General features: G+C 32.8%; 2 protein-coding genes across 6 annotated transcripts; one reads left to right on the top strand and one right to left on the bottom strand.

The window, feature by feature from the left end:
• Positions 1 to 13,395: 13,395 nt before the first annotated feature.
• LOC111371707 (meiotic recombination protein DMC1 homolog) lies at positions 13,396 to 17,385 on the top strand. 5 transcript variants are annotated; one of them, XM_022993837.1, is made up of 15 exons: positions 13,396 to 13,412; positions 13,806 to 13,888; positions 14,572 to 14,663; positions 14,747 to 14,818; positions 14,913 to 14,951; positions 15,062 to 15,119; positions 15,222 to 15,267; positions 15,528 to 15,585; positions 15,830 to 15,891; positions 16,003 to 16,069; positions 16,149 to 16,241; positions 16,326 to 16,394; positions 16,480 to 16,558; positions 16,717 to 16,883; positions 17,093 to 17,385. In XM_022993837.1, the coding sequence occupies exons 1-15, from the start codon at positions 13,399 to 13,401 to the stop codon at positions 17,135 to 17,137; spliced, it is 1,044 nt and encodes a 347-aa protein (XP_022849605.1). In that variant the 5' UTR covers positions 13,396 to 13,398; the 3' UTR covers positions 17,138 to 17,385. The 5 variants fall into 5 exon arrangements, with proteins under 5 accessions (XP_022849605.1, XP_022849604.1, XP_022849603.1 ...); XM_022993836.1 differs by lacking the exon at positions 13,396 to 13,412 and adding an exon at positions 13,567 to 13,699; XM_022993835.1 differs by lacking the exon at positions 13,396 to 13,412 and adding an exon at positions 13,567 to 13,699 and having other exon boundaries at positions 13,800 to 13,888.
• A 1,181-nt stretch (positions 17,386 to 18,566) lies between these two features.
• Positions 18,567 to 22,090, bottom strand: LOC111371706. The gene is made up of 2 exons (XM_022993833.1): positions 21,886 to 22,090; positions 18,567 to 19,240 (listed from the first exon to the last, which is right to left on the bottom strand). The coding sequence occupies exons 1-2, from the start codon at positions 22,028 to 22,030 to the stop codon at positions 19,053 to 19,055; spliced, it is 333 nt and encodes a 110-aa protein (XP_022849601.1). The 5' UTR covers positions 22,031 to 22,090; the 3' UTR covers positions 18,567 to 19,052.
• Between the last annotated feature and the right edge of the window lie 5,884 nt (positions 22,091 to 27,974).

The raw sequence follows: 27,974 nt of genomic DNA, 5'->3' as shown, positions 1-27,974 counted from the left end.
TCGAAAAGTGCAATTTTTCTCTATATTTCCCTTTTCAAAATTTTATATTCCAAGAGACCCTCCTTTAAAATAAGAGAATCGACAGGAGAGGTACATATGTGATTATTTGGAATCAAATTTGAGTAATCAAAACATGATTCCTAGCATATTTGCTTAAACTTTCTAGATTATAATCTAATAAAAGGAATAATTACCTTTTAACTCTTCCACAACCTTCTCTGATTCTTTCTTTTACATTTTGTTTTCATTATTCACGTAATTGAACAACTACATATCTCATCAAACTTACATTGGACAAGAGAAATGAGAAAACTAAAATTAAATTTTGTCTATCATTCCATATAATATTAGTTAGTATTTTATATCGTCATGAAAATAAATTCAATCCATACGTAAAAGTATATTGAAAAGAGAATATAAATAAAATTATCATTAGATAAATTGATTAAGTGCATCTTTGAGCCATGTGTCGTATTTTACAGCAAATTAGATTTCCACAATTTTCTTTTTCTTTCCTTACATAAAAAATTCGCATTCGTGGCCTCTACCTAGTAAAATTTTTATTGTTTGCATGTTTAGTTAGTTGAACTGAAATGAATTTGATACAAATATTGACAATACGTACTTCACAAAATTTTGTCGATTATCGAATCTACTACGCCTAACATGCCATAAAGATTAAAAGAGAGCACGACCAAGAATTTAAATAATTAATTTTGATGGAAAAAAGATGTGATTTTGGACCTACATATAGTGACAAATCTCAGCAGAGGCAAACAGCTTTTCTGAAGTTTTAATTAACATTAGCATTTACTCACATTTTTCTTGAAAAGAATGCTCATTTTAATTAATTCTCTTTGGATTCTATGGTGTTTCACAAATTTCTTTTCTTCCATTAATTGCTTATCTATCCGAGTAGCTACTGCAGCAGCAGCATTAGAATCAATATGCCCTTTTTTAAATAAGGAAGCACGGGTTACACACATTTCATTTCTAGTTAATTAAATGAGTAATTACCATTTTTTTAACATATTATTAATTACTTAATTTTACATAACGTTACTCATTCATCATCCATCTCAATATCATTTGTTCACGTGAGCAAAAGATCCGCGTGGCTTACGAAAATTATTAATCTTTACATTTGGTTACTGATTGCTCACTCGAAAATAAAAGCTTAATGGTTGTTAAACGTTACTCAACCATCATCCATATCACATCTTAATTCCTTTTTATATGGTTCGATTTCTATATATGGTTTTCATGATTTTTAGATTATTTTTTTGCAAATTACTTTTCCTCTTTCTTTTTTTTTTTTTTTTTTTTTAATTCTACAAAATTTTTTTTCAATTTTTATTATCCAGCCTATTTATACGGTTGTCATGATTTTTTTTTTTTTTTTTTCGAAATCAGCAAATTACCTTTGCTTACTCTATTTTCTTAGATGCTTTCCTTCAACGAGTCGAATTCCCGCAGCTAATAATAATTATTATTTTTTTGAAATTATTTTCATTTTTTACTATCCATTCTGTAAATATCAATTCTATTTCCCATTTTTTTAATTTATTTATTTTTCTCAAGTTATTTTATTATTATTATTATTCATTTTTGTTAATTGTTTCTTATAGGAATTGATTTGATTTTCTTTTTCAAATTTACTTCACCTTAATGTTTTCTTCTACTTTTTTTGAATTTATTTTCCTATTTTTATGATAAAAATAAATTATCACCTTCTTTTTGACAAGCAAAGAGCAAAGCAGTTTCGAGCAGAAGGCTAATTATGTGATTGTTTATGATCATGTGATGATCACGTGCTATAACAATGCTCAAAATTTTGAGAACTCGTATATTTTTCTAGTTCAATAGTAGAAGACACTTGATTTTTCTTTTATTTTCTATTTTTATTTGTTTGTTTCGTTATTGACAATTTAATAAGCTTGTAGACTATTAATTAGTGGTTATCAGTATACATCATATTTCTCAGTTATAACTTGCATTCCATACATATTTTCTTCTTTTGATTACACTACAACATAAAAAAATTGACAGATAAAAAAATAAAAATAAAAATAAGACGATATAAAAAGGAATTGAGATGGATGATAGAGAGTAATGTTGTGTAAAAGTGAGCGAACAACCAATAACATTTTGTTTGGAGAATGCAAACTTTAACTTAATTTAGAAGTTAGTAATTACTCCTCCATTTCGGGGAAATGAAAATGGGTGGAATAGTGATTTTTTTGAAAAATTAGTGATTGAAAAGGAAGGAAAAGTTTTCGATTTATGTGTATTATTATTTTGTGGAAGACTGTGTGGTTGAAAATAGGAGAGGAAAAAATGAAATGTAATGAAATTGAAATTAATGGGCGCCAAATGAGAGCTAATAACTCTCAAATTTTAATACTGTTCATTGCTACGTAAGATTTTTGTCCACAACGTGAATTTTTTTGGTCCATGTGGACCAACAAAATTGAAATGAATGATGGATGGATAACGTTATGTATAAGTGAGTGAGCAATCATCAATTTCTTATTTTTGAACGAGCAAGTGGTAACTAAAAATAAATGATGGTGATTAATCATTTAATTAGCTCTTTCATTCCACAGTCAGCAAATTAAAAGCCAAGTAATGAAAATTCTAAAGATTTTCTGAAGATAAAATAAAAATGTATATGGCACACGATATTTAAAAAGGTTTAATTGGGTGCCGAGGGCAAGATGTAAGCCACGAGATAGACTGATATATAATTTATAGAATATATAGAGTACAAATGGAATAAATCGTACACCATATAAAAAATTTCATAATTAAATGAATTAATAAATTAAAAGTTTAGCTAAAAAACAAATATATAATGAATCAATAAAAAATTAAATATATAACTCAAAAAATTAAGATCAGTAACAGAATGTCCAAGAAATGCAAGACAAATGGGCAAACAATTGAGTGTTCTTGAGACTTACAGCTTGTGGTTAAGCCTCATAAATGACACTTAAAGAGGTGGGATTTGAGATGGGAGATGATTGGTGTACAGAAAAATTCCTATCGACGCCTCACAGAGAGGGGTGGGAGGAGGAGGTTGGGTTAATCTTTTGACATTTTTTATTCATGTGGGGCCTACACCTTCGTGAGAGTTCTGTACACATTCTAGAAATGGCAATTTACCCCGTCCTGCCCCTCACCGAACTCGCCCCGTGAAGAAAAAAATAATTAAAAATAATTTTATTTCTAGACAATTCACCATTTAAAGCTCATTTTGAATTTGTATTTTATTATCTAATAATAATATAATTTGAAACTTTCAAAATGTAAAAAGATTTAAAAAAAAATTAAACGGGGCAAAAAGTTACCCCCGAACCCGCCCCGTTGCCATCACTATCACAGTCTGTAGATGAAATCTGTACACCAATCATTTTTGATTCGAGATATTTGATGAAAACATCATGTGAGGTGGGATTTGAAGCGTAATGTAAAAGTACTTGTGTAAATATATTCATTCGGCATTCGGCAATCGGCAGGAACACTATACTAAGAACATAAACCTGATGACATAACAGAAAGGACTCCGTCACCTTGACTTATCTAAAGGCTACTGACATCTAAAACAAAAAGAATTATTATCATTCAGCTGCAAGAGTCCATTAAAGAATCAAATGGCCCGGTCTATTTATTTCTTGCAGACATGTGATTCCTGTGTGTGAATCTGTCCACTCGTTATGATAACAGGAGGACAAAAGGGGCTGAAGAAGGTGGTGGCGGACTACTGGTAGTAGGGTTGGGCAGGGTGTCCCTCTACTCTTATATACTGTCTACTGCACATATATAGCTCTGCAGCTATAAGTAAGTTTATGTACCAAAAATAGCTCGGCAGCTCTAAATTTAGGTATCATTCTGTAGAGCACAGTATGCAGTTATAAAAAAGGTGCGAACGAAAGGCAGTAGAGCAAAATAATACGGTTGCAACTTGCAACCCATTAATTAGCCGAATTAAGCTAGTTTGACACCTTTTGAGGTATCAAATCGAATCATTGACTTGAATGAATATTTTTAAAATCAAGGGTAAAATTGTGTATCATGTCAAAAAGCATAAACAAAGCTCTCAATCACTGTATAAGCATAGCAAAACTGTAAATAGCCTCAGAGCAAGTCAAGGCTAACATTAGGCTGGGATACATTCAAATCCCACTCTCCCAGTACATAATATAAGAATGCAGGGACAGCCCTACATGGTATCCGTCCAGGACGGGTTATCATGTAGGGATGGTAATGTGGCGGGTTTGGGGCGGGGTGAGCAGCAAGTTCGGGTGGGGCGCCCTTACCCCGCTTTGCCTTAGACAGTGCTGGTCGGACCAACTTTTTGCCCTGTTTGTTGCCACATTTAATTTTTTATATATTTTTATTTTTTTATATTTTCAAAATTTTGAGTTATGTCATTATTAGAAAATAAAATACAAATTCAAAATGAATTTTCAACAGGTGAATTGTTTAGAAATAAAATTATTTTTAATCTTTTTTTTTCCTTTCACCGGACGGGTTTGGCCCCACCCCATGCTCCTTGACGGGGCGCCCCGTCGCCCTGCCAACTCGTTCAAGGCAAGACTTTTTACCATCACTAGTGCCATGGACACCTTTCGCAATATCTACATCATTCTAACTTACACTTAAAGTTGTTTTCCGTAAAGCTTTTTATTTCTTTGGCCTTCTGAAAGTAACAGTCACATTCTTGTCATCGGGTTTCCTCATAGAGAAAAGGTTTGTCTTTTTCTTTTTTCCTTTTTTCTTTTTTTTTTTTTGGCTACAGGTATAATTAAAATCAATTCTCTAATTGGTCTTTACCCTTGGCATTAGTCTTGAGAAAACATTAAGTACTTTCTATTCAATGAAGAACATTGATTTCACTTATTTGAATACTTTGTGTTTCTTCACCATTTGAGTTGCTGCCCACTAATCTCAGCTAAAAGTTCTATAATTCGGTTTTGAAATTATATAATCTTAGAAGAGTGAGGACCGGTGCACCTACACCCAGTGAGATGCTGTGGTGTAACAATGGCCTGGACCTGCCCAAACTAGTGTAGCCTTCACATACTAACCACGAGGGGATGTTATGTGACTATTAGACTTAAACAATGAAACCTTTTATTTTCTTTCAACCTTGCTCTTTGAATACCAGCAACTTAAATAGTATTCAACTAATTATTATTTAAAATCTAAAATCCTCAATCCAATCCTGGAAACTTCTGGAAAAATGATATCATGAATAAAAAATCATTGTCCATAAAGAACCTAACAATTACCCTCTTTATAAGGTCAATTAATCTACTTTTACAAAGCAGGTAGACAAAGTTTATTGACAAAATAGATATTGACAAGATCTAGATATCTAGTTTTGAAATGAGTGATATAGATCTTACTAACTTATGTTTGGTCAACCTCCTTTGTACACATAGCATCACTCTTCCCAATGTGTTGGCATGTACATCTTCAAATCCCATAATTAGGAAGTCAGAACATAAAGACAATTAAAAGAAAGAAGTTTCCTTCGAGAAATGCAGCATTCCACATTTATTGGTTTTAAGGTCCATTTCATGTCTACAGTAATTGTCAACCTTAAAAAGTCAAGGATTGTTCAATCATGCAACAAACTGTATTGGAGTCGAGGTGAAACCATAAAATTGAATTTGAATTAGAACAAATAATTGATGGTGAAGATGGGAAATCTTTCTCCTATTACATGAATCCAATTTTTAGTTCCTGAAGGAAAATCCATCTTTTTTCTCAATAGTATCTTTTTCATTTGATCCAATAGCATTCCGTTAGATAGGAACAAATTTGATAAGCAATGATAAATCTTGAATAGAGTATTAAAACAGAAAGATCCATTACATAATGAACGATGGTTCTAAGCCATCACTGACGATTAATTAACAATTTGAAGTCCATTTCTCGTGTATTCTTGATAAACCAACATTGATATATATCGGAGATCTATTTGGGATGTAAAAAGCCTCTTTAACATCTCTTCATCAACAAATAATTCTCGATGTGAAAATATAGAGCCAGCGGCTGATCTTTGACTAAAATCAACTTACAACTTTAAAACCCTAGCAGAGATCACTAATCCATGACTGGAAATGAGAAACACTCTAGTCTTCAGAATAACTTCTATAAGATTCATAAACTATCCATTTGTGATTTTAATCTATTATACTTTAACAAGTTTTATGTGGTTCTGGGGCTTAAACTCAAGTATTTGGTCCCAAATGATATAAACCTACTTGAATACCTCAGATTACAAAATATTTGTGAACGTACTGAATAATTACCTAAAAAGCAACTACTCTTGTTTTGAGCTTCTTAGAATAGATATCCAGCTTGCACGTGCAAGCAATGTCCTATAGAGGCTATCCACAACAGGATGATCAGATGGATTCTTCTATGTACACAGACGATGTGATTAGGGATGTCAAACGGGCCGAGCGACTTGTCGGCTCGACCCCTCGGCTCATGAAAACTCGGTTTGTGGGCGGCTCGAGCTCATCAAATGACAAGCCAAGCCCTAGACCAAGCCAAGCAGGGGGCTCAATTCCACGAGCCGAGCCTGCTTGGGCTCGTGGGCACAAAGTTCACGAGCCCATGAGGTCGTGGGCTCATCAAAAAATGTGGAAATTTACCCAAAAAAAAAATAAAAAAAATCACGAGCTTGCGAGCTGCTCGTGGGCTTGGCTCGACCCTCGAGCTCGTGTCTCGTGAGCTCACGAGCTCGTGGGTCGAGTCGAGCTCGTGGATTAAAGAGTCGAGCTGGCTTGGTTCGATCCATTGCGATCCCTATGTGTGATGACCCGAATAGTTAACAGTTCAAGTGTCACTAAACTAATACTAATTTAAAGAATATTCAACATAATCATATAAATTATTGAAGCACTTACCAAAATTCAAAATAATGTAATGAATTTAATAAATTCACTTGAAACGAGAAATATTTTAAAATATTTAAAATCAAATGAAATAATAGTCTGACAAAGTAATAATTTTATTATTGAAACTTTTGACATAATAAGCCATCTCCGTGCCGACTATCTCGAATCGTCAATTAACTGAAAGTAGAGATATAATGGAGTGAGAATAATTCTCAATAAGCGTACGTGAATAATAAATTCATATTTGTATTTCTATGGAAAATTCATAACTTGCATAGAGAGAAACGAAGATTAGACCGAAATTATATAGTACTAAATTCTCGTGCTTAGTGCAACTAAACTCCAGTCCATTCTTAATAAAATACACGTAGCATGAACCAATCATAACATAGCCGTAGAAATATTAAATACACAAACATTAGCCACCACACGCAAAAAGCACAACTTACTTTTTTTAGTGGACAATTCAAAATGATAAAATAAGTTATTGTTGAAAAGAGATCCTTTAGCAGCGTGTGGGTTAATTATTCCCATGTAATTGTATAAGTGTACAATTATATTTAATGTCAAATTGACAAGAGAAAGAGAGGAAGTGTAGAGACAAAGAAATATAGATAAAAAGGGAGAGTGTGTTGAGGGGTAGTTTAGTGTTGGGTTTGTCTCTTATTTATAGTGAAATTTTTTTACCATGTGTAAAAAATTTGAAAAGAAATGTCTAGATGTTAGGCATGGTTAATACTTAAATGGTGTATTGTCATGAAAATGGTAAAATCAATAACTTTAATCGTGCGGTCAAATCAATTTGTTTAGCTTAAAACTTGGAGTGAATAATGCATGTGGTCAAATCAATTTTTTTTTTTATTTACATGGTCAAATCAATTACATTGGCTTGAAATGTGGTGTTAATAATGTATGTGCTCAATAAATCATCATTAATCATGATCAATTGGCATATTTACATATGTTTTATGCAGGATTTTCTCTAATTTCCAAAATAACTTTCTACTTAGGTCCTTAAACTATTGGTTAATAATTAATAAGGTCATTAGACTAGACCGATAATCAATTAGGTTATTAAACTTTAATAATAGCTCACTTAAATCTTAAATTTAAATTTAATTAGCAGTAAAAATTTGGGACATTACAATCCACTCCTCTTGAAATAAATTTCATCCTCGAAATTTACCTTGAAATTTCTTGAAGAGTTATGGATACTCGTCTCGCATTTCCACTTCTCGCTCCTAAGTAGCTTCTTCAACTGAGTAATTACACCATCGTACTTTTACTAAAGGAATCACCTTGTTGCTAAGTACTGAAATTTCTAATTGATAATTTCGATTGGTATTTCTTCATAACTCAAACCACGTTGTAACTCAATTGATTGATGATTCACTACATTGCTTGGATCAAATACGTACTTTCTAAACATGGACACGTGAAATACATCATGTATTGCCGAGAGTTCAAGGGGCAAGGCCAATTGATATGCTACACTTCCGATGCGCCATAAGATTTCAAATGGGCCAATGAATCTTGGTTACAACTTTCCCTTTTTACCTAGATGTAATACTCCCTTTATAGGCGCAACCTTAAAGAATACTTTGTCACCTCCAAGACATTTCAAGCCCTTTCTTCTCTTATCCACATAGCTTTTCTGTCTGTTTTGAGTCGTTTTAATACCATTATGAATCTTCTTGATAGCCTGTACAATCTGTTCAATAATCTCTAGATCCAAAATCTTACGCTCACCAACCTTGTCCAAATGAATTGGTGATATGCATATCTTCCCATACAATGCTTCGTAAAGTGCCATGTTGATAAGGTGTAATAATTGTTGTTATAAGCAATCTTAATTAAAGGTAGATGATTTTTCCAATGTCCACCAAACTCTAAAACACACGATCGAAGCATATCCTTTAATGTTTGAATTGTCCGCTTAGATCTTCCATCTGTTTGAGGGTGGAAAGCTATACTAAAGTTCAATTTAATTCCCATAGCCCGATGCAAACTCTTCCAAAGATTCAATGTAAACCTTTGGTCAATATCTGATACGTTTGAAACTGGTACTCATGATGTGCATCTGAAAAAACTTCAACGATACCATTTATTAAAGGTTGTCCCCAATCAGTTACAAATGCAAGGTCCTTGACTTCCCCGATTACTTAGCTTTAACTTTGTGAAGAACCACCGCATCGACAGGTCATTCTCACAATTGACTATGTTGAATGTAAGAGGGTAAATTTGGATGTTAACATCTTGACATGTAGATTGATCAACTTGCCTTGATTTTTAGATTTCAGTATTGTACCATCAACTAGAATTAGGGGTCGCATTGCATTTCGAAATTCCTGAATACATTGTCCAAGAGCCATGAAGAATAATTTGAAACAATTCCTACTCTCCATCTCAATAAAAAATTTCGAGCCAATATTAGTTTTTTTCATGTTTTGACAATACCTGGCCAATTTAGCATAACTTTCTTCTGTTAGCCCATTAAATCCTCAAAGGCACATTCCTTGGCATTCCAGGCCTTCTGATAGCTTAAGACTACTCTGTAATTTCAACAGACGTCGTTAATGATGTTCGATGATCTGTAGATCGTGCATGGATCTTGATACTTGTGCATTATCTGTCAACCAATAAATCAAGCTCGAGTTTGTTTGTGATCATTTCGACGTTATCAAACTTCACAAGTATGTTCTCATGTGTACTTCCGAACTACAAAACACTCATTCGTGTTCATCTTCGTCCCTCGCAAACACCAATAGCAACTGTCATCTACGCAGGCGATTGTCAACAACGATTTGTTCGATTTTTTCACTTTGAACTCAAAGTTGTATTTCAGCGCAATTAGGTGCACAGCTTCCTGTAAATCTTTTTTCGTTTCAAACAGTTGTTCGACATACAAATCCTCACTATCGGGAACTACACGCGAGGAGTTAGAGGACGATCCACTCGATCCAGCCCATGAGATCCCACCCCGCTCATGTCTCTGCCGGGATAAAGCGATCAAATCCTCGTCTGTAAAAGTATTTGCATTTTCACACTCATTGTCCTAAACTACGGTCGGAATTCTGTGAGTAACTGTCTTTGGAATAACCGCATCATCTTCACGAGCTATCTGGATCATATCCCAAAAATCATTAGTATTGTGATCCCCTCCATTTGAGTCTACTTGTTTACCTTCAACGATATCATTCTCCACTAAAGTCACACAAATAGGAGTCGAGTGCCTATTGTTCATTTCAAACGGATAATTCACTTCGGCATCAGAAGAAATAGTCATAGGTGGACTGGGAACTTCCTGATCGCTGAATTTAAATTTCAATTACATGTCATACTGAGAGAGATCGACATTTAGCTTGTTTTGTAAAACATTATAGAGTTCTGCATACGTTGTTATTTCTGTTATGAAAATTGGGATATAATCACGTTTTTCACTCATCCATTTCCATACCCACTGATCTGTTACGTCCAATTCGAAATCACCAAAATAACAAATTGGGACTACAACCATATCTGTATGACGAAAAAGAATTTTTAATTGCAAGAAAAATATCGAAGGAAATAATATATATATATATATACACACACACACACACACACACACCAAACTTTGGCAAATTAATTTTTCAATATTAATGCAGATGAATTTTTTCTCGTCAAAAGCTTAAAATTTTTCACAGATCTATTAAAAAAATTATCTACATTAACATTATATATTGAAATAAATTTTATCTATTCAAATGTAAAATAATTTAACAAAAGCAAAATTAAATATGCGTATTATAAACTTACTGATCTGATAAGATTGATATAATAAAAATTTCAGCTACCACGTTCGATAAATTTTTTAGATCTTGAGGTTGAAGCAGATGAAAGATAAAAGCATTTTTATCTGTGTTAGAGTAAATAGATATGAGAAGTTTACTAATTTTGATATTTTAAGTGGGAATTGTTTGATTTTTATTTGTTAACTAAAGGGTAGTAATGTTTTTTAAACAAAACCTTCTTTTATAATTATATAATATATTTAACGGTATTTTTGTCTTTTAACACTCAATAGACCATTGTGATAATATTAACAATTGAACAAATCAAAATAGAATTTCCCTTCTAACAATTCCATTTTTAAAAGTACCCCTACATCAAACAGGGACTCAATATACATACATAGCATCTATTTCATAATCTATCAAAAGTTGAATATGGTTCATTTCTGTGCAAGAAATGGGATCATTTGCTGAATTAACCTACACCCAGATCCAATTAACGTGCAATGTCGGACCTCTCTCTCTCTCTCTCTCTCTCTCTCTCTCTCTGTAAACGTGTCATTTCCTCAAATGCGGCAAGGTAATCATCAAAATACTCTTTACATTCTTCATATTAGCTCAAACATACTTAAAATTTTCTTGACTAAAGTATCGAAAAGTCTTTGGAACTTCAACAAAAGCTTTTAATAATTTTATAAAATTATTTAAAGGGATGTCTCTCATTTTTAAAAACAAATTCTTTTAATAAAATAAATTTATATGCATATCAATAAATTTTCCTACTTCTAATATTGTACTATCCACAAAATTTAAATAATGTTATCTAACATCAGTTGTATTAAAACATCAGTTTAGGTGATCACATTTGATATATCTAATTAAATGGATAAATCTGACTTTATATTTAAATGAATCCAGTTGTCATTTAGACTAATAATAAACACCAATGAGGTTAAATAACATTAATCCATTTTTTTTTTCACAACATCAATTATCAAAAAAATTAAAATCAAATAAAGACTTTATGAAATTTAAAAGCCATTGAGCCCCCGTTTGAAAAACATTTTTATTTTTCTATTTAGAAAAGAACGAGTTTGTGAATAGTAAATTTTGGAATAATATGTGGTTAAAAAGTAAAGAAAAATTTTGAATTTATGTGAAAAATATTTTATTGTGAGAAATGTTGATGAAAATGAGTGTGAGAGAAGAATGTAGTTGATATTTGCTGTCCATTTTATTATTCATCCAATTATTTTTGACATATTATTAATTTAAGGGGTTGGTGGTGAAATTAATGAGGGTAAATTGAGATAACATTTAATTATTGATGATATGTTAAGAATTAATTAAATGAATAAAAAAAGAAATAGTAAAATTGGAGAACATCTCAGATTCGAAAGAATGGTTCTCAAACAAGGGCTAAATTTTCAGATAGTACCATTAGAGCCACCCAATCCAATCATGCCAAGTTATTGTTTATTTGTGTAAATTCCGCAACACCATTCTGCCACACATGAACGTAACCCACATGTAAAAAAAACAATGTCGGACCTCTCTCTCTCTCTCTCTCTCTCTCTCTCTCTCTGTAAACGTGTCATTTCCTCAAATGCGGCAAGGTAATCATCAAAATACTCTTTACATTCTTCATATTAGCTCAAACATACTTAAAATTTTCTTGACTAAAGTATCGAAAAGTCTTTGGAACATCAACAAAAGCTTTTAATAATTTTATAAAATTATTTAAAGGGATGTCTCTCATTTTTAAAAACAAATTCTTTTAATAAAATAAATTTATATGCATATCAATAAATTTTCCTACTTCTAATATTGTACTATCCACAAAATTTAAATAATGTTATCTAACATCAGTTGTATTAAAACATCAATTTAGGTGATCACATTTATATATCTTATTAAATGGATAAATCTGACTTTATATTTAAATGAATCTAGTTGTCATTTAGACTAATAATAAACACACAAATGAGGTTAAATAACATTAATCCATTTTTTTTTCACAACATCAATTATCAAAAAAATTAAAATCAAATAAAGACTTCATGAAATTTAAAAGCCATTGAGCCCCCGTTTAAAAAAACATTTTTATTTTTCTATTTAGAAAAGAATGAGTTTGTGAATAGTAAATTTTGGAATAATATGTGGTTAAAAAGTAAATAAAAATTTTGAATTTATGTGAAAAATATTTTATTGTGAGAAATGTTGATGAAAATGAGTATGAGAGAAGAATATAGTTGATATTTGCTGTCCATTTTATTATTCATCCAATTATTTTTGACATATTATTAATTTAAGGGGTTGGGGGTGAAATTAATGAGGGTAAATTGAGATAACATTTAATTATTGATGATATATTAAGAATTAATTAAATGAATAAAAAAAGAAATAGTAAAATTGGAGAACATCTCAGATTCGAAAGAATGGTTCTCAAACAAGGGCTAAATTTTCAGATAGTACCATTAGAGCCACCCAATCCAATCATGCCAAGTTATTGTTTATTTGTGTAAATTCCGCAACACCATTCTGCCACACATGAACGTAACCCACATGTAAAAAAAACTCGAATTAAATCAGCTCTCAGTTCCGTCATCTATAAATATCCGAACTCGGAATTTGAAATCGAAAGTTTATTTCAGTTCACTTCTCTTCTAATTACATCGCAAAAAGATTCTCTCAAGAACTAACAAAAGATGCTAGCATTCAAGTAAATTTCCATTCACATTTTAGTTTAAAGTTAGTAATTGAATGATTAAAGCTAATTCTAGTGGGCGCTAATAAATTTGTACTTTCTGTGTGAATTTAAGCAACAGAAGTGAAGAGCAGAGCCAGCTACAGCTCGTCGAAAACTCGAATTAAATAAGCTCTCAGTTCCGTCATTTATAAATATCCGAACTCGGAATTTGAAATCGAAAGTTTATTTCAGTTCACTTCTCTTCTAATTACATCGCCAAAAGATTCTCTCAAGAACTAACAAAAGATGCTAGCATTCAAGTAAATTTCCATTCACATTTTAGTTTAAAGTTAGTAATTGAATGATTAAAGCTAATCCTAGTGGGCGCTAATAAATTTGTACTTTCTGTGTGAATTTAAGCAACAGAAGTGAAGAGCAGAGCCAGCTACAGCTCGTCGAAAGAGAAGAGATCGAAGATGAAGAAGACTTGTTCGAAGCAATCGATAAACGTAAACTATTTGAACATAAACTTATTATTTTACGTTTATTTGCATCTAATAAGCAATATCACGCCGTGTTTTGATTTTGTTGCGATCTCAAAATTTCTGCTCGTTTTTCCTAGTTATGCTAATATGTGCTTACTTTTCTCAGTTTGAAGTGCTCATTTTTAATAGAATGTTCACTGAAAATTCATTTTCCGTTTATTAAAATTTCGCTTGCTGGCGGTCGTTTTTTATTCTTCTCTGGAAACTTAATTTCTCTAGTTTATGTTTGTATGTTAAATTTCATTTTCGCTATGAAATTTCCGATTGTTTTAGGATCTGTTTTTTGCACGAGCTGGTCTACTGTCTACTATAAAGTAAGCTCGATCCATATTCAAGATATCCCAGTATCGATCTTTTGTTTCTACCTTATTTTCACATTCTTCGGTCATTTGTTCTACTTCATTTCACATCCTCGGCATGTCTACACTGATAATATCTATTTTTCCATGGAAATTCTCGATGATTTTAACTTTTATACAGTGTATTTGGATTAAAAATTAAATTCTCCAGGATACATGTAAGTACAAAATATTTTGCTCAGTTTTGAAGTCAAATTGTGAAGTTCGGTGCATTTGTCTGAATTTTTGTAGCAAATGGTTTCTGGTTAGAATTTGATATATACTTCTGTTTCATCATATACTTATCAGTGACAACTCATGGAATCAATGCTGGAGATGTAAAGAAACTGCAGGATGCAGGGATCTACACCTGCAATGGTTTGATGATGCATACTAAGAAAGTGAGGAAAAGGACATGATGCTGAAATTATCTGAATATTCCAATTTCCAATGCATTTAACTGAAGTATGTGTAATTTTTATAGAGTTTGACTGGAATCAAAGGATTGTCTGAGGCAAAAGTTGACAAGATCTGTGAAGCTGTGGAGAAAATAGTGGTTAGTGCCATAATACGATAATAGTTAAAGAGATATAAATGCAGTTGTTTAGTATATTCTGATTCTCTCTCTTTTTCTACATTGAAACTTATAGAATGTTGGATATATCACTGGAAGTGATGCTCTACTCAAAGTAAGATATCAGTTCATTAGTTTCTAATGGAAAATTTTAATTATAATTTGCGTAGTCTCGTTGGTGTCTTGTTGAGGTGCTGATATTATTAACTATCGTTGGCTATACAGAGAAAAGCTGTAATTCGCATAACAACAGGAAGCCAAGCACTGGATGAACTGCTAGGGGGTAACTTTGAACTCCCAAGCTTGATATTCATTCATATAAATCTTCACTGATTAAATGAAATTATTCACACGCGGTTGTGCTTCCGTGTTTGGATTTGTGAAGGGGGGATCGAAACTCTGAGTATTACAGAAGCTTTTGGGGAATTCAGGTGATAATTAGATTTGTTTTGCAATCACTTAATCAGAAACATCTCAAAATTGTACCATCGGACAAGAATAATGCCACTTGACCTGGACGGATGACACCCCCGATGACCGCGACCTCACATGGGATGCGTGGATCCCGTGCGAATAAAATAATCCCGACCCCCCATGTGTGTATGCGGTCATCCCTGCAGGTCTTGTAGCAGGGTTGATCAGACAATATTTCACTACTAACTGTATGCCCTCAATCAATCATTTCACTCAGATCTGGAAAAACACAACTGGCTCATACTCTCTGTGTCTCCACACAGGCAAGTGATGTAGTAAGTGAAGTTTATTTTTGGATTTTCTCAAGATGGAAAGCAATGTAATAACTGATTCATGGACTTTTAATATAGTAAGAAATTTCCTGCATCAATTAATTGATTTGTCAAGAAGATGGCAGTCAGAATCTGATTGATATGCGTTAACTAGTTAGTTATTTAGTTGATTCAGATACATAAAGATCACTATTCAGATTCAGAAAATTGTATTTAACTTTGAATATTTTCATTACTTACATTGCAGCTTCCTACTAATATGAAAGGAGGCAACGGGAAGGTTGCTTACATTGACACTGAGGGAACTTTGTATCCTTAACTGTATATTCTTTCTTCCTTTCAACTATGCAGTTCAAGGTAGCCATAATTTCAATAATGCCTCTTTTCATTTGTCCTTCCCTTAACTGAATGCACTTATAGCCGACCTGATCGCATAGTACCTATAGCTGAAAGGTTTGGGATGGATCCAGGAGCTGTACTTGACAATGTAAAATCTATTTTTGTTGATTCACATAAATTTAGTTTTAATTGCTTAGCGGTATCTGATTATTGTGTATATATGAAAGATCGTATATGCTCGTGCATACACATATGAGCATCAGTACAACCTGCTTCTTGGTCTAGCGGCAAAAATGGCTGAAGAGCCCTTCAGACTTTTGGTAAGCTGATTTACAGCAGCAGCATCCTAATCATAAATCAACTATCTGGATAGTAGACCAATTTAGTGGAGTTGTACTTTTCAGATTGTTGATTCAGTGATAGCTCTCTTTCGAGTAGACTTTACTGGAAGGGGAGAACTTGCAGAACGCCAGGTTAGACGATAATAATAGATTATGATTGGTTTATAATCTTCTTATAACACATTTTCAAGTGACACAAATCCTTTAACATTTCCAGCAAAAGTTGGCTCAAATGCTCTCTAGACTGATAAAGATTGCCGAAGAATTCAATGTTGCTGTATACATGACCAACCAGGGTAGGCTAGCTAGTCTCAGAATACTGCTCTTACTGATTATCTTTTCATCCAAGAGCAACAAGAAGATTATATTTGAGATTTATTTTACCAAGAAGATTCCCAAATGTTTGAGTATTCTTCTGGATTGTTAATTTCTGTAAATGATCTGGTGATTGCAGTTATAGCTGATCCAGGAGGAGGGGTTTTCATATCAGATCCAAAGAAGCCAGCAGGAGGGCATGTGCTTGCTCATGCAGCCACAATAAGGCTCATGTTCAGGAAAGGCAAAGGCGAACAGCGCGTCTGCAAGGTGTTTGATGCTCCAAATCTTCCCGAGGCTGAAGCAATATCCTTTCCCATTTTATATTGATACTCAACTGTTCTGTTTAGTTAAACATCGTTCACATTTTATACCAATAAATACAATAGTCAATTAAAATCCGTTATATTATCTGAACAAAGTACACCTTCCAGATTTCACAATATTACCCCCTTTAATCCAGTGAATTTTTTACTATCATATATTCTTTGTTAGTTTTTTCTTAACAGAAGCAAGTTTTCCAAATAACTCCAGGTGGAATTGCAGATGCAAAGGATTGAATCAGCTATAGTTTCTTTCTACAGTTAATACCACCAATTAAAGTTTCATCTCGGTTTTTGTTATGTGCCATACACAGAGTAGTACATAGTGATGCACACAAGACTTGATGATTTTTCTTAATGAAATTAAAGTTTTCGTCTTTGGTTCTATGTTCAAAGCAACCTCAAGCATGTATTAGTAAAACAATAGCTGGCATGTACATGACTCGTTTAGTTCAATATAAATATGTGCAACCACAGTTATCTGACTGTTGACTTCTTCATTAGTCAAACCCCACAAAAGTCGTAAAATACGTTTAGGAGAAGAACAGTAAAAGAGAGTTCACATGTTTTTGTGTTACAACATTAGATGGAAGTGCTACAATTTATGTATGTTTTAGGACATTCGAATGGCTTCAATTCATGAGTGTAAAGTTGCAACACATGAATGGTGAGAAAAGCATTGCCACAAGCAGGGACGGAGTTAGCACCTGGTGAGCCGGCGCGGCCGCCCATGCTGGCTCCAGCAAGCAAAAAAATTTACATATAAATGAAGTATGAAAAATAAATATGTTTAACTTTACTCCGTTTGCAACAAAGTGTTGTGGCTTAAATGGTAGCACCCTTGTTTTGCAAATGAGAGGCATGGAGTTCGATTACTTCGTCTTTTAAAATTTTTACCTAATTAAATAACTCTATAAAATTAGTGCTTATTCTCCTGGGCAGAAATGCTATAACTCATATGGTAAATTGTTAGCTTTGTATTTGAGAGGCATGGAGTTCAATTCCCCTGACCTCCACTTCTTCTATTGATTTTTAACTCAATAAAATAATAATTAAACAACTATATATTATTAGTTTTTGTTTCTAAAATAATTTCTTTGAGAAATTTGTCAACTCAAATTTTTATTTCATAGTATATATTTTATTAGGTCATTTTTCATCAATTTATTTTGTAAAATCTAAATTTGGACAATTTAAGTACTGATTTTTATTCTTTTAAGAGTTCAAAAAATATTTTTCTTTTTGGGAGTAAAAAATAGCTCTAAAAATCACCGTTTAAAATATTTATTGACTTAAATTATTGCTTTAAAATATTTACTTTTATTGTTAGATTTTATCAATTTAAAATTCAAATTTGAACAATTTTAAATACTAATTTTTATCTTTTTATTTGCTTGAAAAGCACTTTTCTTTTTGGAGGTAAAAAATATATCTAAAATTCACCATTTTAAAAATTTTGGATATGTTTCGCTTAAACTCAAAGCTTGTATTTATCATTTAATCACTCTTTACGTATAAACTTCATCTTATCTCATTTAAGTTCATAAAATTTGAAATTTGGTCATACGTATATGATTCAAAAAATTTATTTTTATACCCTATTATTTTGGATTGTATAGAATTATATTTTCATATGTACAGAAATTTTTATATATTAGTGCATTTATATAATGATTGAAGATTCTTTTAATATAAATTAATTAAATATTAATAAACAATCTAGCTATATTGGACGATCACTGAATGACCGTTCGACGCTCCACCCCAGCTCACTCGAGTGGCTAGATCCGTTCCTGGCCACAAGGGAAATATTTTTTGCATCACTTCAACTCTGTGTCTACCTTAAAAGGTTGCACCACATACCTCACCCTAACTATCCACTCTTGGCACTGATTTCCAACTCACTGACGGGATGCTCTAACTAGAAAGACCTTCAGAAGAGGTGAAAAAGCATCCTGAAGGAAAGGCGGTAAATTTTGGAATATTCAATCGAATAAAGAGAAATACAATTAAGATATTCATGCCATTTTAGATGTATTCTTCATTTGATGGATTTAAGAAAGCAGTACCTTTGGGAAATGAAGCAAGAGATTTGCCGCAGCCTTGCTTCATAACTTCAAAGTTATTGGAGAGAACGAGGTGACCCTCAGAATCAGTTCCCCAGAAGAAAGGTACACTCCCATCCGCATCCTGTACCAGATATATTTAAGTTCAACGAGATCCTGTAAGTCTCGATAACAGTGATCACTTCATTTGCAGTCCTGTTCAACACGTATTGCTGTTTAAGATGTGCAACATTCTCAATGTGGCCTTCGAACAAACAGAATATGTCGTCTACAACTGCAAATAATCAGGTCACAGTAAGAAATATATTAAATTAGGACAAGTTGAAACAATTGGATTATTGGAACATCCCCACAAAATGCAAACATGGAAACTAGAGAAGTATCAATAGATATTAATGTGAATCTCACTCAATCCAGCTGGGACAAGATACCACCAGAAAGACTCAACCTTTGATACTTATCAAATAAATCAAACACCACCAAAAAACATCATGGACACAATTCCCAATAAATTTGGAGTCCATTTATTGGAATATTAAGTTGGTAGTTAAAGTTTGTTAGAGTTAGTTACAGTTTAACTAACCACTGTTAATGAGTTGTAATATTCTGTTATGAACTGTAATATTCTGTTAGTTAGCTCAAAGTTTTATTTATATATGTGTTGTACGAGACTTTCTTCTTGAATAAAAAGAATTCCCCTTTTCTTCACACTTTGTTCATCAATATGGTATCGGGGCCGCCTTGTGAATTTCAAAATTGATCTGCTCAAATGAGCCACTATCTTGAGAGGGTCTGTTAAGGGATGTATTATTCCACATCGGTTTAATACCTAAATAAATATCAATTTATAAAGATCTTGAGCTTCTCCATTTGATAAGGTTGACCTTATTAAGATGGACCTCAAGTCTTAACATGGTATCATAAATGCTACTTGCTCTTGCCGCTATTCATAAATTGAATCTCACTCAGTTAGATGTTAACAACGTATTTCTTAATGGGGACCTTCTTGCCATATGGAATTGCCTTTGGGTCATTCTAAAGCAGATACAAAAGTTGCAAAAGAAGAACTAGTTTGTAAACTTCATAAGTCCATTTATGGACTTAAACAAACATCTCGACAATGGTTTTCAAAATTTTCCCAAGCACTTATCCTTCATGGTTTTCAACAATTAAAGTCAGACTACTCTTCGTTTACTAAAGGATTTGGGAACACGTTTGTTGCCTTGCTAGTATACGTTGACGACATCATCATTACTGGCCCGAACCACAATGTAATTGACTCCTTGAAAACCTTCTTATATGGTCAGTTCATGTTGAAAGACCTTGGGGTGTTGAAATATTTTCTTGGTCTTGAAATAGCTAGATCCCACAATGGGATCTTCCTCTCACATAGAAACTACACGCTGCAGCTTCTTGAAGATACTGGCTTCCTAGGTTGCAAGCCGGCTACCTTACCAATGGACCCTAAAACTCACCTTAGTTCTTTCGATGGTGAATTAGTTGATGATGCACCCTTGTATCGAAGACTCGTTGGACCGGATATAACCTTTGCAGTACACAAACTTAGTCAGTTCGTTTCTCAGTCACGGCAGCCTCATCTTGATGCTATACATCATCTATTGAAATATCTCAAAGCAGCTCCAGGTCAAGGGCTGATGTTTTCTGCCTCCTCTTCTTTACAGATTCGAGCATTTGCAAATGCTAACTGGAGAGCATGTCCTGATTCAAGAAAATCTGTCACAGGTTTTTGTGTATTCCTTGGGGAATCCGTAATCTCTTGGGAAGCTAAAAAATCAGCAAACAGTGTCCAGACCATCAGTTGAAGCAGAATACCGTGCATTGGCCTCCATAACTAGTGAAGTTGTTTGGATTCATCAATTGCTTCAAGATTTTCAGATTTCATCATCAGCTCCAGCCTTGATCTTTTGTGATAACTAAGCTACAATTCACATAGCTAGTATCTTTCATGAAAGGACAAAATACATCGAAATTGATTGTCATTTCATTCGGGATAAAGTAACCGAAGGATCTGTCAAGCTCATGTCAATACGCACTCAGCATCAGTTGGCAAATGTCTTTACCAAACCTTTACCAACTCATCTTTTGTTCCCATTACTCTCCAAGATGGCCGTCACTGATTTACACCGTCCACCTTGAAGGGGGGTATTGGAATATTAAGTTGGTAGTTAAAGTTTGTTAGAGTTAGTTACAGTTAACTAAACACTGTTAATAATTTGTAATATTCTGTTAATGAACTGTAATATTCTGTTAGTTAGTTCAAAGTTCTATTTATATATGTGCTGTAGGATACTTTCTTCTTGAATAAAAAGAATTCCCCTTTTCTTCACACTTTGTTCATCAATACCATTTTTGCCACTCCGATGTTAGATTCAAATCGCAAACAAAAGAGGCAGTGTTAGTTTTGGACTCCTTCCTATTCTCTTCCAACATATTCTACAAACTGAAGGCACCACAAAATGAAAACAGATCACAACCCCCAACTCTTCTTAATTAGTTAAAGTCGATTGGATGCTTGAATCAATGATCCCTCGATTCAAACCAGTGCTCAAAGATAATCAAATGTCTACAAAATTAATCAATCAGTTAACTTTCCAACACCTCCAAAAAAAATGGATTTTATCCGAAAATTTACAAAGCAAACAAGTTCGTTTATGGAAACATTTGGAATTTTGGATGAACCCTTTATTGCCACTCCGTTCCTTTCTGTTCATATAATTTAAAAGCAACAAAAGATCATAATGCTTAAACAATAAATAAATGGATAGAACCAGAAAAACATATCGAGATCTGTGTCAACGAATCAAAACCACTTACAATGTTCATCAAGAAAATGCAAATAAAACACACAGAGTCAAATTCGTGTATCCGATCGAAATTAAATCATAAAACAAAAGGAACCTCGGAAGGAGCGGATTTTGCCTATCAGAAGAATAAGCCATGAGGCCTGAAGAAGCAAGATTAAGTACAACAGATGAAGAAGAAGAGTATAGTAATGAAAAATGGGTTCCCAAAAACCCATCTTTGATTGCATAAACGGATTCATTTTGTGGGCCCTGCAATTCTTGAGGGCTCTTCGCCACCATCTTGTCAAAAACAGCCAACATTTTTTTTCTTTCACTGATAAATTCGGAAATGATTTATAGGAGAATAAAATAAATAGTCTTGCTGCGTCTACAACTGGGTTGATAATCTCGGTTGACAATTAGACACATGGGATGAGAGGGGGTCCAAGTTGAATAAAAAAATCATGGATCCCACCTCATATGAGTATATTGTCAGTCCCGATTGTACAAGAAAAATAATTTTAAAATAAAATGGTTGATAACCTTGATTGTACAAGACGAATAATTGTAAAATAAAATGGTTTACTTGGTTCTTTGTTTATAATATAATGCACTGATAGAGAATAATGTTATTTATATATATAAATAGTTACATAATAATTTAGACAAAGGGTGTCAAAAATAGAGGATATATATATATATACATGATCATTTACAAAAAATGTCCAAAATTTGTTAAATATCCCTTTTACAATAGTTTAGATCAAAATACTCTTGTTAACAATTTCTAATTTCACACTAGACATAAACTTTTGTATATAATTTAAAAGTGTTTACTAATAAAATTCTGACACATCATTTACACTACTTATTTCAAAAAGTATAAATGTCAATTCACATTAAATGCTATTTTTTTCCCTATAACAGTCAATTTCTATTTTTTTGTTAGTTGGGTTCCTGGTCAAATCATTCGGGTTATTGGTTAATTCAACCCAAACACCTCGATTTTTCATATTTTGTAGTTGAGTAAGTGTGGTTTACCCATGTAAAAAATCTAACCTGCCCAGCCCGTATCATTGTTGAAAATCGCCCAATGCTCACCCACACCCACACGCTCACTTCCTCCAATTCACTTCCAAATCCTAGATTCCCTTGACCCTTCATCTCGTCATCAGTCGATGCTCCTCCAACTGTCGGAATCTCTATTGCCGATCGTCATCTATGCTTTATTCTCATGTTTTGCATGTTACTTACCATTGATTTCTAACTTAGTTGCCTCTTCTTCTCAAACTATCGGATTCTCACTCATTTCTCTTCAATTTTATTTTTCTTTCAGTCGAGTTGTACATTATTTCTTCCATGGGTGTAAATACATGTGGTGCTACTGTGGGGGGTTTCATTGGTGTTGAAGTTTTGTATAAAAGGGGAATTTTTTTGGGGAAAGTGTTTTGTGTAATATGTAAATGGGGGTTAAGGATTTGGGGCTTCACCACCTCTTCACTTATGGCCAGAAATTACCATGTTATTGTAAGTTTTATTTTTTTAAAAATTTTTCTTTTTCATTTTTGTACATGGATTGCTATGATGAAACTCCTCCAAGTTTTTCCCTTTTTTCGATTTTACTATTACTCGAGGAATATTGCTATAAAAGTGAACTTCCTCCTTCATCTCAGGCAAAACGCCAAGCCAAGTGCTTGGTGCCTTATTTGACGGTCAGCGAAAACCGTTGGCCGCTAAGGCGTGTCTAGGCACAATTATGCGTGTATTGGTGCACATTATCATCCTTTTTTATTTTATTTTTTTAAAACTTGTGTTATTAAAAAATTACAATGGCTAATTTTTTAATTTTGCATTAATTTAAAACAATTACTTGTATCGGAAGACATGGAAGACGAATTAGATAAATAAGAGGATATTGAATTAGAGTCTGATAAAAAAGTTAGACAAGATTTAAATTCTTATACTATTTATTTAACATTTTATATTTAAATTTGAAACTTATCTTTTTGTTGGAAACTTTGAAAAAATGTATAGCATTCCTATAAATCTGTTTTAAATATTTAGTAAATATTATTTTTAATTATTAAATAATTTTTTGATTTATTAAAATTTAAAATAATATTAAAATAAGAAAACTCTTTTTTTACGCTTTTTTATGCCTAAGCCTCGTCTAAGCTCGCGTAGCTCATAACTTGGTCTCCACGCATCGCCATGCATAACGCCTTTTAGAACACTGCTTGACCCAGAATTGAGAACTCGGATGGGAAATTGGTTGAGCAAGTAGAGATTTTGAAATTTATTAGGAGCGAAATAATTTGACACGGAATAATTTTTTTTATTTTAAAAAGTTGATTTTCTATGATATACAGTAAAACATACCATACTATTGATTACCTATACAGTTTGGCTTTAAGTTAGCTTCTTTAGCTAGGTGAATAGAGGAATTATATTGCTTCAAGAGCTGCCATATTGAGCAACATATTTTGTTTCAATACCCAAAAAAATTGGACTTCGTTGTCTCCCAAGTCTTTCGTGTCTCTTTGGTTTAAAAAGCACGTTGATGCAGTTTTTGTGAACGTTTTTGTGATGAAGTGAACTAGTTAAACTTTTAGTTGTTTTGCTTTGGCTGTTGACGAGTCATTTTTTTTTTTTTTAACTTGACCGTCACATTTGTATTAATAATATAAAAATATACTAATGGGCTAATCATTAAAAGATGGCAGAAAAAATATATAGTCTATCATTTATTTAATAATAAGTTGGTCTACCATCTCCTTTTACAGGATTTTCCTTCAACACATTTACCTAAAAGATTACAATGTAGGATTCTTTCCACGGACTTTACTTGGTGTACATACTTTTTTGTATATCAAGGTGTCCCACACTCACATGGATGGTGCACTGTACAAAAAATTATGTTATCCTCTTTCCATAGCTTTATTGTTGAAGTGTCCCAAGTTGAAAATCTATTAGTATTATTAGATTACGAAGGTCTATAAATAATGTAGTTTTGTATCATCTTTTCAAGTTTTTTACAATATAATAATAATAATTATAATTTAGTTCGATTTAATTTATATAATTAATAAAATAATATTTTAAATACAATTAAAAATTTATAAACTGGACTTTCAATGGGGATTGGAAGCTTTCGACCTTGATTTGACCGCGCGTAACTAAGAATGGGGGCAGAGAATGTGATTCTTGTCCCGAATCCTCCGTGTTGTCATTCCCATAGTTACATCGAGTCCAATAGAGTTGAGAGCATCAATGATGTTGTGCCTCACGAGTCACGAATAGGCGAGTGTCTCGTCACAAAGTGCAATGCAAGGATGCAATTGGGTGTTTGCAAGCTAGTATGCTTTGTGGATGAAATACAATACAATTTATCATTAGCCTTGTGATGGAAAATGGGGAAAGCGGTCGAATGGAGTGAGACTATAACTACGGACGAAAAACGGTTTTGTACATAACTCGAATAGTGGGCTCGTGATACAGCAACTTTAAAAGAAATTGTTGATAGTCGAACAAAGTTTTAGATTTGCAGTATTTGTGTTCATCACGATTGTCTAATATCTGGGTGTAATCATCTTTTATCTATTTTGGTTTCTTGTTGCCTTTTATTGTAACATTTGTGGGTAGAAAATTCTTATGCAACCTGAACTTATTAATAATTATATTAATATTTTTAATCAAGTGACCTTTGATGAAACTGTTAAAAATTTCAATGGCTACTATTGTTAGAAACTACTTCAATGATCATTTTGAAACTTACTCGAAACTCCAATGACCCATTTTGTAATTAACTCGACGATCTTAACATAACATATAATGCTGTTTAGTTAAGGCCGAATACGACGGAGATTACCTACTTAATCGGATATGCGGGTTGGGTACGGGGCAAAACGGGTAACATGGGCACGCCTCAACCCATTTAATTTTTATTTATTTTTTTCATTAAAAATTCAATACTTTAAACAAAAAAAACTACACGAAATTTCATTAATTCTAATAGAATATGATAACTAAGATTATCTAAAAAATATGACTAACAATAAAAACTTTAGTTTATCAAATATATTCGAATAATTTAATTTTTAAAAATGTATAAATTAATTAAAAATTTAATAACTAAATTATTGTCTCACTTAAATAAATGGGGGTAATAAAATGAATTAAACAAAAAATTAAATGAGTAAGTNNTAAAACAGGTGACGGGGCGGGAAATTGCCCCTGCCCCCACCTCGTTACCATTTCTACGTCTAGTGTTAATATTAGCATTCAATAAAAATATATAGAATTTAAAATTAATATATTTTATAGATTTTATCATTATTGTAACCTACCAGTAGTAAGAAAATTACATCAGCGACAATTTTAAAATTTCCCTGCAAAGTTGAGTTACCACTTGCATAACAAACCAATAACCATAATAGTAATTATAAAAAATAGACAAATTTGTATTACTTTTCTGTTTAAAAAAAATTAAAAAATTGTCACTGAATTAAAGCTTTGCTTGCATGAGTAACAAATCCAAGAACTCATCTAAACTAAGGAGGACACTCGTTGGTGACAAGCCACCAATATATGAAGAAAAAATATTTTCTATAGAGCCAACACAGTCGGCTACCATGGCTCGCCAGGTGCTAACTCCACCACTATGCACGTATTCAGACCACAATTTTAATAGTTAATTGTACTGCTTATTGTTATATTTATGTTTCCATTTCTTATCACATTTCTATCCTTATTTTTTCATTAATTAACATATCTAATTCCTGATGGTGGTTTCACCAAATATTTAAAATACTTTAAAATGAAAGACAAATGTGTTGTGTCACTTTTTATTTGGTATTTTTTTGTTTTATTTTAACATACAAGGGGGGCAAATAAGATTTTTTGGCCCCTCCTAACGGACTATTTTAGTGATCCATCATAATGGATCAAATGTACTGAAGTTTTTATAAGAATAGAGCGAAAAAAGGGATAATTGCAACAAAAGTCTCAAACATTTGAAATATTAGCAGACTTTTTTCAAACTTTTCATTTGTTACAGTCATCACCCCTAACATTTCCAAACGTTACATGTAAAGCCCTTTTGAATGATTTTCATAAAAAATTGTTAGTTGACCATCAAAATAAGTTTTGATCACCTTTTAATCAATTTTAAAAGGACAAAATGGTAAATTTCTATTTACCACATTACTCAGTTAAAAAACTTATGTGAAAAAAAAAAAGGATCTTCTCTTACCCCCACCCCATCCCACAATCTAAAACCAACAATAATAAATCCACCTCCGCCTATAACAAAAACAATACAAATCTTTCATAATTTCTCAAAAACACCGTGCGCACACAAAAACGCACAAACAGTGAGAGAAATCCTTCATATTCAGGGAGGCCAATGCGACAACCATATCCCAGCCAAGTTATGGGAGGTCATATGGAATGAGCATGGAATTGACCAAATCAAAAAGTACAATGGAGACTCCGAACTCCAGCTCGAGTGAATAAATGTTTATGTTTATTACAATGAGTCTAGCATGGGGAGGTATGTTCCACGCACTGTTTTAATGGATCTCGAGTCGGGCACCATAGATTCCGTCAAATCTGGCCCGTTTGGACAGATAATTAGGCCTGAAAATTTCGTTTTTGAGCACCTGGATTTCGTCAGATTCGATGGTGATGAATTTATTATTGCTGGTTTTAGATTGAGGGGGGGTGCGTGGGGGAGAAGAAGACTCCTTTTTTTTTTCTATTTAATGTGATAAATAGAAAGTTACCATTTTACCCTTTTAAAATTCATTAAAAGGTGGTCAAAGTTTATTTTGATGGTCAACTGACGAAATTTTTGATGAAAATCATCCAAAATAGCCTCACATGTAACGTTTGAAAATGTTAGGGGTGACAGTTGCAACGAATGAAAGATTTGAAAAAAGTCTGCTAATGTTTCAAAAGTTTGGAACTTCTTCTGCAATTATCCCTAAAAAAATGACCCAACAAAAAATACACTAATAAGAATTTATCCACCTTAATTTAAAGTTCATAGTTGCCAGTTTTTTCTATGGATGTAACGCCTGCATTGTCCTTAAATATTATCTCATAGCAACTAATAAAAATGTCAATTGACCATGAGCATTAACGGACAAGAATGGGTTAGTTAACGCGGGCATATTTACAAACCACATCAAATTCAACCGAACA

Source organism: Olea europaea, chromosome 22, assembly GCF_002742605.1.
Source record: "Olea europaea var. sylvestris chromosome 22, O_europaea_v1, whole genome shotgun sequence".
NCBI lineage: Eukaryota > Viridiplantae > Streptophyta > Magnoliopsida > Lamiales > Oleaceae > Olea > Olea europaea.
This window is presented reverse-complemented; position numbering and strand designations above follow the sequence as displayed.

What these genes read in the sequence shown, in the direction of transcription:
- LOC111371707 (XM_022993835.1), top strand. An exon ending in GTTCGAAGCAATCGATAAAC is followed by an intron (nt 13,889 to 14,571) that starts GTAAACTATTTG and finishes TATACTTATCAG; the next exon opens with TGACAACTCATGGAATCAAT. An exon ending in GAAGCTTTTGGGGAATTCAG is followed by an intron (nt 15,268 to 15,527) that starts GTGATAATTAGA and finishes CATTTCACTCAG; the next exon opens with ATCTGGAAAAACACAACTGG.
- LOC111371706 (XM_022993833.1), bottom strand. Translation starts at nt 22,030, where the DNA reads ATGAATCCGTTTATGCAATCAAAGATGGGTTTTTGGGAACCCATTTTT. An exon ending in CAAAATCCGCTCCTTCCGAG is followed by an intron (nt 19,241 to 21,885) that starts GTTCCTTTTGTT and finishes GATTATTTGCAG; the next exon opens with TTGTAGACGACATATTCTGT.